Source organism: Ascaphus truei, chromosome 3 (genome assembly GCF_040206685.1).
Source record: "Ascaphus truei isolate aAscTru1 chromosome 3, aAscTru1.hap1, whole genome shotgun sequence".
Taxonomy (NCBI): Eukaryota; Metazoa; Chordata; class Amphibia; order Anura; family Ascaphidae; genus Ascaphus; species Ascaphus truei.
This window is the reverse complement of record NC_134485.1, coordinates 341,054,072-341,066,098: the sequence shown is the minus strand read 5'-3', so window position 1 is coordinate 341,066,098 and position 12,027 is coordinate 341,054,072. Positions and strand designations below refer to the sequence as shown.

The 12,027-nt window shown below is 39.4% G+C and overlaps 1 protein-coding gene across 5 annotated transcripts in view; it reads left to right on the top strand.

Moving 5' to 3' along the window:
• The window catches only part of TMEM106C (transmembrane protein 106C), a 38,936-nt gene extending 27,599 nt beyond the window's left edge, over nucleotides 1-11,337 (top strand). For 2 of the 5 annotated variants that reach the window (XM_075591680.1, XM_075591681.1), the window contains one exon: nucleotides 3,810-4,815. In XM_075591680.1, coding sequence (XP_075447795.1) covers nucleotides 3,810-4,002 — 193 coding nt within the window. In that variant the 3' untranslated portion in view covers nucleotides 4,003-4,815. Of the gene's footprint in view, nucleotides 1-3,809; nucleotides 4,817-9,259 lie in introns of those variants that run through there. The other 3 variants (XM_075591683.1, XM_075591682.1, XM_075591679.1) reach the window with 3 other exon arrangements.
• The last annotated feature ends 690 nt before the right edge of the window (nucleotides 11,338-12,027 follow it).

Below are 12,027 nucleotides of genomic sequence, written 5' to 3'. Positions count from 1 at the left end.
GACAGAACTGAGGATTTTTTTAGAAGATACAGAAATGTATTTATCCTGTTTGCAGGGCAACAGAGGGGAGAGATTGCAGCCACGACAGTGATAGCCAGTGGATCAAAAATCTTTATTACACAGAAATATAAAGCATCAGGAAACCCGCCACTAATTTCATTGAAGGCTCATTCTACCAGAGATATTGCAACATCCTGGGCTTTGAAACAGGCATTCACAGATTAAATCTGCAAGGCAGCAACTTGGTGATTTCTACACACATTCACAAAGCACTTTCAAGTAGATGTATCAGCATCACCTGAGGCTGGCTTTGGAAGGAAAGTCCTCCAAGTGGCAGTATCACTATAATTTGCCCATCCCAAACTTACCAGGGGGAACTGCTTTCGGGCATTCCCTCATGTCATCTGCTGATATGAGGGAAGGGAGAGAAAAAGGACATTTCCTCAACGATCATTTCTTTTCTCATGATCCCACCAGCGCATGTCTAGTTGCCATTTCTATTATTTTTTTCTTCATGCCTATTTCACAGTATATTTTCTTTGTCATTTATATTTTATGATTTTGCTTACCTTTTTTCTTGGCATCATACAGTATGTATGTGTTTTGAGCTTGCTAGATGTACAACTGACCCCGTGGCAGGCATAGAAAAGGCTTATAAGGCCTCAAACAGGTCAGAAGTCTCTGATCTACTTTCAGGTGGGAGGAGTATATCCCGGGGTTGCCACCACTCCAGGTTTGACCCGGAGACTACGTGTTTTGGGCACGTTTCTCCGAGTTACAGGTTTACCTAGTAAACCCCCGGCAACTTCCCCTGCACCTTCTGTCATTATGTTCACTTATATAGTTATACTAGTCTATACTGCACTCTGGACTATATCATTTTTCAAACATTGGTTCCAATGGTCTATCAAAGGAGCCTGCAATACATACCCAACATTCCCTTCCAAGAAGAGAAGTTTCTACAGTACAGAAGGAAAAGCCTGGAAGGATTGTCAGACTATGGAGATAAATATACTGTTCCCTCCATACCAGTTTTATTAAAAATATTGAATTGGCTGTGGAACAAAATTATTGTTATAATAGGGCCAAAATGAAAGATCAACCTTTGATGTTGTTGCACATTAGAAATTATACAGAAAATGTATATATTTGAACACACCTATTTTAAATATTGAGGGTAGGAAATGTCATTACATTGTTACTCTCTGACTCCGGGGCACACTTCTATTGACCCCAGTGGGCAATCTTAAGCAAGATCGAGATGTCACTCTAATCCCGAGAGCAAGATGATTTTGACCTAATTAGTACAACGTTGATTGAACAAGACACCTATATGTATATGTAAACATCCCAATGAGCAGTAAGAGGAATTGATGAATTTTTAGGTGGATGTGTATATCTCCACGGCATCTAATGCGCAGAGGTTTTGGGCGACTTACTAATATGGTATGCATTATAAGTAAGCAGGAAGCTTGTGAATATAAAGTAACCAGATTTATATCTGTATACAACAAATAACAGAAATGCCCAAAGCTACTTCCAATGTGACAAAAATACACAGTACAATACCTATATATCTCTTGTAAAAAGGGTCATTTAGTTTAACGCTTTGGCCAAAGCGTCTTAAGCCTGCTGCCACTTACAAGGCATGACCGTAGCAGGGCCTAACACTCACCTGGGTTATTTACCTGTATAATTACAGGAAGAATGATCACATTGGATCTGTCGTAACCTGACAAAATGAAACTGACCTGCCAACTTGGAAAGTGGGGTGGGGCCACTACCCTCCCATAAGCAACTGAGACCAGCTGCACACAGTTAAGAAAATACACAGCTTCCCAACAAGCTCTGAGAAACCCCAACCATTACCACACACACACACATATATATATATATATATATATATATATATATATATATATATATATATATATATATATATATATATACACATACATACATACATACATACACATATGTGTCAAAAGGAGTGCTAGTGGGTGTGGTTTAAGCTTGCCCCACCCCACTTTCCAAGTTGGCAGGTCAGTTTCATTTTGTCAGGTTACGACAGATCCAATGTGATCATTCTTCCTGTAATTATACAGGTAAATAAGAATTTTAACCCAGGTGAGTGTTAGGCCCTGCTACGGTCATGCCTTGTAAGTGGCAGCAGGCTTAAGACACTTTGGCCAAAGGGTTAAACTAAATGACCCTTTTTACAAGAGATATATAGGTATTGCACTATATATTTTTGTCACATTGGAAGTAGCTTTGGGTATTTCTGTTTTTTGTTGTATAGATTTAGCCACGCCCACTAGCACTCCTTTTGAGACGTATGTATGTATGTGTATAATATATATATATATATATATATATATATATATATATATATATATATATATATATATATATATATATATACAAAAACACAGAAAAAACAGGCGCACTCATAGCGTAAAAATGTATAACAATAAATTTATGGAATAAGGGATAAAAATACACACTCACAAACAGAGCTGAATAAAATGCATTTTTGAGTACAACTCAGCCCGTTCAGACGCAGGAACCCAAAGAGGAGGACTTCGGTGTGATGTCCGCGGTGTGTCTTGCCACAATAGCCCCTCTATGTCCCAGCAGAGACCGAAAGCCACGAGGGACGCCGCCTTCCCCTTGCTCCGGCGCTACACAGAGCATACACTGAATCAAATCTCACATGAGCTCAATGACGTCAGCGAGGTTTCAGCCGGAGAGAGTTCACAGTGTAAACAGGAACTTGAATGTCTGAATGGCTGGTAGCAAAATGCTAGCAACGCAGCAAAAGTGCAATATATGCAGATGAGTGTCAGTATAAAATATACAAACTGGACAGTAGGCTCCACAGCAATCTCTACGCGTTTCGTCTCGAACGAGACTTCATCAGGAGCGAAGTCTCGTTCGAGACGAAACGCGTAGAGATTGCTGTGGAGCCTACTGTCCAGTTTGTATATTTTATACTGACACTCATCTGCATATATTGCACTTTTGCTGCGTTGCTAGCATTTTGCTACCAGCCATTCAGACATTCAAGTTCCTGTTTACACTGTGAACTCTCTCCGGCTGAAACCTCGCTGACGTCATTGAGCTCATGTGAGATTTGATTCAGTGTATGCTCTGTGTAGCGCCGGAGCAAGGGGAAGGCGGCGTCCCTCGTGGCTTTCGGTCCCTGCTGGGACATAGAGGGGCTATTGTGGCAAGACACACCGCGGACATCACACCGAAGTCCTCCTCTTTGGGTTCCTGCGTCTGAACGGGCTGAGTTGTACTCAAAAATGCATTTTATTCAGCTCTGTTTGTGAGTGTGTATTTTTATCCCTTATTCCATAAATTTATTGTTATACAATTTTACGCTATGAGTGCGCCTGTTTTTTCTGTGTTTTTGTAGATATCCTCAAGGAAGTGGTGTTCCCTTCATTCGGGCTGCAGTGACTCTTTTGGATAGCAATTGGAATATCTTGGGATTTGTATATATTTTTTATATATATTTTTCTGGACATTTTGTTTTTTTATATTTTTTTTATCTATTTTTTATGTTTTTTATTAGTTTAATACATTAATTTTTATTCTATCCACTGTTCTTAGCATAGGTTTTTTATTCTTATCTGTATTATTTTTACTTTTATTTTTACAATCACCTTTTATTTTTATAGAGATATTATATAGTGATAGGTTGGCGCTAATATATTTTTTCTCTTGTTGTGATATATATATATAATATATATATATATATAATATATATATATATATATATATATATATATATATTTATTCAGTGGTCGACAAATCACCAAAAAAACTACTGCAAAAAAAAGAAAATCCATCAGAGAGATAGCAGCAACATTAGGAGTGGCCACATCAACAGTTTGGTACGTTCTGAGAAAAAAAGAACGCTTTGGAACACAAAAAGGCCTGGACGTCCATGGAAGACAACAGTGGTGGATGATCGTAGGATCCTTTCCATGGTAAAGAAAAACCCCTTCACAACATCCAGCTAAGTGAAGAAGTCTCTTCAGGAGGTAGGCATATCATTATCCAAGTCTACCATAAAGAGAAGACTTCACAAGAGCAAATACAGAGGGTTCACCACAAGGTGCAAACCATTCATAAGCCTCAAGAATAGAAAGGCCAGATTAGACTTTGCCAAACAATATCTAAAAAAGCCAGCCCAGTTCTAGAAAAGCATTCTTTGCACAGATGAAACTAAGACCAACCTGCACCAGAATGATGGGATGAAAAAAGTATGGAGTAGGCTTGGAACGGCTCATAATCCGAAGCATACCACATCATCTGTAAAACACAGTGGAGGCAGTGTGATGGCATGGGCATGCATGGCTTACAATGGCACTTGGTCACTAGTGTTTATTGATGATGTGACAGAAGCAGCCGGATGAATTCTGAAGTGTATAGGTATATATTGTCTGCTCAGATTCAGCCAAATTCAGCGAAGTTGATTGGACGGCGCTTCACTTTACAGATGGACAATGACATAAAACACACTGCGAAAGCAACCCAGGAGTTTTTTAAGGCAAAGAAGTGGAATATTCTGCAATGGCCGAGTCAATGACCTGATCTCAACCTGATCGAGCATGCATTTCACTTGCGGAAGACAAAACTTAAGGCAGAAAGACCCACGAACAAACAACAACTGAAAACAGCTGCAGTAAAGGCTGGCAAAGCATCACAAAGGAGGAAACCCAGCGTTTGGTGATGTCCATGCATTCCAGACTTCAAGCAGTCATTGCCTGCAAAGGATTCTCAACAAAGTATTAAAAATTAAAATTTTATTTATGATTGTGTTAATTTGTCCAATTACTTTTGAGCCCCTGAAATAAGGGGACTGTGTATGACAATGGTTGCAATTCCTAAATGTTTCATACGATATTTTTGTTCAACCCCTTGAATTAAAGCTGAAAATCTGCACTTCTATTATTGCATCTCGGTTGTTTCATTTCAAATCCAATGTGGTGGCGTACAGATCCAAAATTATGACAATTGTGTCAGTGTCCAATTATTTCTGGACGTGTGTGTGTTTGTGTGTGTGTGTGTATATATATATATATATATATATATATATATATATATATATATATATATATATATATATATATATATATATATATATATATATATATATATATATATATATATATATATATATATATATATATATATATATATATATATATATATATATATATATATATATATATATATATATATATATATATATATATATATATATATATATATATATAATCAAAGGCTCCTTACCAGGCAGACCAGAGAATCCAGGGAATCCAAAGCAGGCACAGCAAGGAAGAGACAGCACACTTGTTAGCAAAAAGAATTGTATTAGTGAAGCAGGCACAAAACACCAACGTTTCGGTCCTAAAAACAGGACCTTTATCAAGGGAGTGCTTATCACAGATAGACCTTAACCACCAATATATACCCATAACTAACTACCTTAATTAAAGACAAAATTGCACACACCTGTGTAACTGCAAACTCCTCCGGTGAGGAACAGATGACATCATCACCTGGCGTCTATCTCATGTGCTCACTGCAGTAAGGAGCATCATGGGTAATTAGGGAAACTATGGGAGACCCCCCTCAGCCACAGGAACGGGCTCTACTGTGCATGTGTAGTGCTCAAGTTCTGGGTTGCCTCGCAATGACAGGCAACAGGAAGGAGGGAGGAATAAGCAGTGAAGGGAGGGGGGCGGGCCAGAGTGCTCCGTGACAGCAGCTACAGAGCACATGGAGGTAGAGGCTGCAGGCAGAAACACATGTATACAGTAAAAATGCCACAAACACCACTAAAGTGCATACATACCAGCTGGGCAAAGGGACAGCAGGGAGAAGGGGAAAGGGGGGGTGTGTGTAGGGAGGGGGGGAAGGGGTGGGGATGGCAACAGGGGGAAGGGGGGGAGAGAGGGTGGTTGGAAGCAGGGATAGGAAGACATGGTTAGAAATAAGTAACATGTCAGAGATGCATCTGGGTCCATAATGAGGACAGTGCCAAAAAGTCACAAGTCAGGGAAACTGAAATGAGCAAAAAGGCAGAAAGGAGGAGGGCTAATCATCCAGCATCATGATCATAACAGTGGGGGGAGGAGGGGGAGGGGGGACACTGGAGATAGCATGTAGCAATAATGACATTATACAATACAGCCATTATTAAATAAAGCAATGAAAACATTATTAAATAAAGCAGCAATGGCTGTATTGTATAATTTAATAATTGCTTTAATAATGTTTTCATTGCTTTATTTAATAATGGCTGTATTGTATAATGTCATTATTGCTACATGCTATCTCCAGTGTCCCCCCTCCCCCTCCTCCCCCCACTGTTATGATCATGATGCTGGATGATTAGCCCTCCTCCTTTCTGCCTTTTTGCTCATTTCAGTTTCCCTGACTTGTGACTTTTTGGCACTGTCCTCATTATGGACCCAGATGCATCTCTGACATGTTACTTATTTCTAACCATGTCTTCCTATCCCTGCTTCCAACCACCCTCTCTCCCCCCCTTCCCCCTGTTGCCATCCCCACCCCTTCCCCCACTCCCTACACACACCCCCCCTTTCCCCTTCTCCCTGCTGTCCCTTTGCCCAGCTGGTATGTATGCACTTTAGTGGTGTTTGTGGCATTTTTACTGTATACATGTGTTTCTGCCTGCAGCCTCTACCTCCATGTGCTCTGTAGCTGCTGTCACGGAGCACTCTGGCCCGCCCCCCTCCCTTCACTGCTTATTCCTCCCTCCTTCCTGTTGCCTGTCATTGCGAGGCAACCCAGAACTTGAGCACTACACATGCACAGTAGAGCCCGTTCCTGTGGCTGAGGGGGGTCTCCCATAGTTTCCCTAATTACCCATGATGCTCCTTACTGCAGTGAGCACATGAGATAGACGCCAGGTGATGATGTCATCTGTTCCTCACCGGAGGAGTTTGCAGTTACACAGGTGTGTGCAATTTTGTCTTTAATTAAGGTAGTTAGTTATGGGTATACATTGGTGGTTAAGGTCTATCTGTGATAAGCACTCCCTTGATAAAGGTCCTGTTTTTAGGACCGAAACGTTGGTGTTTTGTGCCTGCTTCACTAATACAATTCTTTTTGCTAACAAGTGTGCTATCTCTTCCTTGCTGTGCCTGCTTTGGATTCCCTGGATTCTCTGGTCTGCCTGGTAAGGAGCCTTTGATTATATTCATTCATATGGGACTAAGCACCTGTCTTCATCTGTATTTGTGTGCCATCTGCTCTGTTACCTATATATATATATATATATAATTATTATTATTGTAATGGTGGGGTTTCACAGATTGTTGGGAATCTGTGTATTCAGATTTATATCTGCCCAACACTGCACCACTGCAGAAGCTAAGCGTTTACTTACAGTACCTGAGGCTCTTCTTTGAACCATGAGCGTCTGTATTTTCATCAACAGGTGCTCTTTAAGCTAGCTAAGTTGTGGGCCATGCAGGCAACCACTAGTTGAGGCAGCATGATTTATGTGTAGCGATCCAGCAGGGGACTGATAAGTGTTATACACACGCAGCTGGGTCTCCCTGATATTAGCTCAATCTTAAACTGGGGAGCAAGGTTTATTTGGTAGTTGGCATCAGGACATCACAATAAGAGCCCTGATTAGACTTTTAAGGAATAGCTATAAACCATTAACATAGACAGTGGGGTTACACCATAAATTTATTATGTGGTTACAAAGGTATTAATATCACATTACCTGTGAGTGCTTGCCACCAGCCACTGGTTAATTGGTATATTGTGCTACTCATAACATGCATACAACAAGTATAACAAAATAGCTTTTATCTACAAACATACTCATGTGGCAATTCAGTGCTAGCACATACTAAGTTCAGCATTGTAACACTGAGCCCCGGGCCATAGAGGTGTGGGGAGAGCGGAGGCGCGCTAACGCTGAGGCTCGCCTGCTTCAGTCAGCGCGATTGCACGGACTTGCAGGCGAGCCAGCGTGCGCGAAGGGAGCCGGGGGGAGGTGGTTGGAGGCGGGCAGTGACGTCGCTGGGCCAATCGCCCGCGACGCACTGACGTCAATGTCACGGTGACGTTGACGCTGCTGTGCTGTGATTGGAGGTTTTCAGCCGACAGCGCGCTGAAAAACAGCTTGGCGCTCGGCTGAAACCTCCAACTCGTCAGCACGCCTGCGGACGCTCGCGTGAGCCCCCTCAAGGCATCCTCATTGAGGATGCAGGGGCTCAGCGCGGAGTGTCCGCACGCCTCAGCACGGCCTGTCCGTCTATGGACTCGGCCTTATAGTACTATACGTGTGATATCATTGTAGGTGTATCACCTTTTAAGGACCTAGATGGTCTGAATGTGAAAAGTTTGGTAACTCTTTTTTAGGTGATAATTGCCCATGAAACTACATATAGAATAAAAATACACACCATTTATTAACCAGCAAATCTTTTTATTCTGTAGGTTTTGAATTGTGATAACAGGTTATATTCTGTAAGAGGATACATTTTGATAGTCACTTCACCAAGAGCGCTTTAGTTTAGGTTTTAAAGCTATTTCTGTGTCCAAGATTTATTACAATAAAATGTATTTGTTTTGATTTAGTATAGTAATGTGCATCATTTAGGGTTTCTTTCTCTCTCATGACTGTCACATACTGTATGCTTGGTCCCTGATAGCACCACTCTAGAAAGTAAAAATATTGTCAAGACTGAGCAGGGATCTCCCCTTTTCTTCTGTATATGACTTGGTGAGCATTCAGATTTTACAAATTTCAGATTTTTTTTATTTTTTTTGTGCTATATAAATGTAATATTTTGGTTGCAGTATGCAGCATTTCTCAAGGTACTTGCCGAAACATGGGTTTCCATAGCACAACAAGCTAATCTTCATTTGCAAAACCTGAGTGCTCGACAATTCATCTTATTTACTCATTGGAAAGGTCATATATACGTATAGGTCTCTCGTTCAATTAGTGTTGTACTAATTAGGTCACAATCATCTTTCGCTCTTGTGATTAGTCTCACTTAGGGGAAATTCACAGAACTCCCATAATGGGTATTGGAGCTCAACTGGAGTGATCTGCCATTCAAGTCAATGGCAGTTAATACTGATCAAGCTCTTATGCACATTATGGGCGCTAAGCTTTCTGTTCATTTGTAAAAGTGATTACATACAGCTAACCTTGCTTCTTCTTTTTTTTTCTCTCTCCATCCCACAGAACATCTCTAAAATTTTCCTCCATTGGACACGTATCTCAGAGCTCCCTGGAGACCTATCAATATATTGATTGTGGAGCAAATTCAACAGCAATTTGGGATCACTCTCTATAAACAAACATGCTGTAGGAAGTAGACAAATAATAATAAGGAGCATTAATACCAGCTACCTTGCACTGTGACTGTTGCATAGAAAGCATTAAAATATTACCACTGCGAAAGGCTGAAGTGTATGTTTACATTAGAAAGTACTGATCTCTAATGATTTGATGAACTAAAATGCAGTGGGGTGGCGTGGTTTTCCAGGGTTGAAGGCCCATATTTACTAATTGGTACTATTCCGTGACAACCCGGCACAGCAAGAGACACCTTACATGCCATTCTAGTGAATAGGATGTAGAATGCCTTCTGGCATCGGAGGATGTCTTGTGAAATAGTACTGCTTAGTAAATATGACTCAACATCTACACTATAATCTCTGAAGTTGAAATCCAAGTTGTAGGCATACAAAGTTATTTTAAAGATTTGATTTTCTATGTCACTTAATTTATTTTCAGCACACACAAGGCACAAGATGTACCAGGTTACATCCTTTTCCAAACACTCTTGTATACAGTAATATACTGTCTTGTACTATACGTATGCACGCAGTAGAAGCTACAATATACAACAGTCAATCTCAAATAAAATGACATTGATGACCTTATTTGTTATTTATTTTCCCTAGAATTCAGGCGATAGGTACTTTGAAATGCATCTGACTTCTGGGTCTTTTGCTGGATAGGTCTGTGCTGTTCCACATGAAACAGGAGCCAAAGTTAGTCATTTTTGGTCATTCAGAATCCTCCAACAACAAAAAATTATGAAATTGATGCATACAGTATAGTATAACCAAATATAGTGTATTTCTCAGACACATAATAGTTGTTTGTAAAGCCATACTTTAACAGCCGTTGTCTATGATTCATTTGTGCTTCAATACACTGCATGTGCTAGAGATTACCATCATTTGACCAGACCGTGGGTTAACGGTACATTTACAAGTACACCTTTTTGATATTACTTTTTTTTTTTTTTTAGGCTGAAATAATTAGTACTGGATTCTAACAATCTTTTTATATTGTAATATTTAAATACCTCATGGTTTGGGCATGTTTCAAAACTTGCATTTGTTTTGCTTGAAGTTAGTTCCTCTAGTTTTATAACATAGTTAAATATAATGTTCCTGTTTAATTTCTTGCAGGAGCCAGCAGCACTTTGCAGAGCCGTTTTTGCATGTTATAAATAAAGTTTCTATGTTTAATACATGGATCAAATTTAATATTTTGGGAGCAGGTGGACCTTTTTTAGATGCACATTTTAGGCAGAGAAAAAGGTAAATACTCAGTGGCTCCAAATAATGAATCAACTTAAATTAATCTATAGATACAGTATTATTTATTTGTTACTATGGTTTTGTAATTTATCTCTACTGCAATGACTAATGGCAACATTACCCTTCAAAAGGTTAATATACAGTCATAATGTGGCTTTATAATATCCAAATTCTGGCAAAAACTACCTTTGACCGTCAGGCCCATTGTATGTCTGTATTTACTTAGAGGAGAAGCTAATACTGTACTGCACTATGCGTGCGATACAGAGCTTGCCAAATAAGGGCCAATGAATGATATCGCAGAGACTGCTTTTTGTGAACAGTGTATTTCACAGAAGCTCTTTATATTATGCACAAAGTTTAGGCAATAAGCTATTAACCTGTTTGGTGCAATTATTCCATTACAAGTAAGCATCTGACTTACAGTATATTTTAGTTTGAGGTGGAATAAGGGTGCGGGGAGAACATGCAACAACCTACACTAAAATTGAACTGCTATATTAGGATCACAGAAATTGAAGCAAGCGGTTAAATTATTATTTTTTTCTAAAATATCGCTATTGAATTGATGTCTCATGAGGATGCTCTTTTCTGTATATAAACAAAGCATTATATTTTATTGTTAAAATACATACATTTGCTTATGTAGTTTAAATTGTGTGTCAATTAATTTTGCTAGAAAAATAAAAATAGAATGTGTTTAGACTGCTTGTCTTTTTTCATATTTAATATCATGCTAATGTATATAGAAGTGCTTTGATATCATCTATTTGTTTGTTTTGTAGAGAACATGTACTTTTTAGTTGGTGATATATATTTATAACAGATCAGCATGAGTTATGCCAAAGCTCTTTGACCCTTATTTAAAAAAGACAATCCCTACAAGTTCTAACTGGACATGGGCGAATTTGGATCTGCAGCGCATCGGCCAGTTCCCTTTGTCTGCGAATTTCAGCGGATCCAATGTCAAGAAGGGCGATGCGCGTTTTGCGGATTTTATTATTATTACCAATACACTCCGTGGATTCAGCAATCCGTCCACAGGTTATATCCAGTGGCGGATTTTTATGAATCCACGTAGATTGAAACTGTCCAAATCCATTTGCGGATTTTATCCTGTGTAACTGATTTTGGGGGTAACATCAGTGAAAATCCGGGAAACGGGCGAATCCGTCCAAATCCATTTCTAGCTCGAGTCCCAACACACCATATTGAATGTGTCAAAAGGCGTGCTATTGGGTGTGACCAAAAGTATACAACAAAAGACAAAAAATCCCAATGCTACATCCTATATGTAAATGTAAATACAGTTCAATACTAATACTTTATGACCCTTATGTGATGACAAACAGTTAACCATTTAACTATATGTTTGGCCATGTTGGATGCAGCATT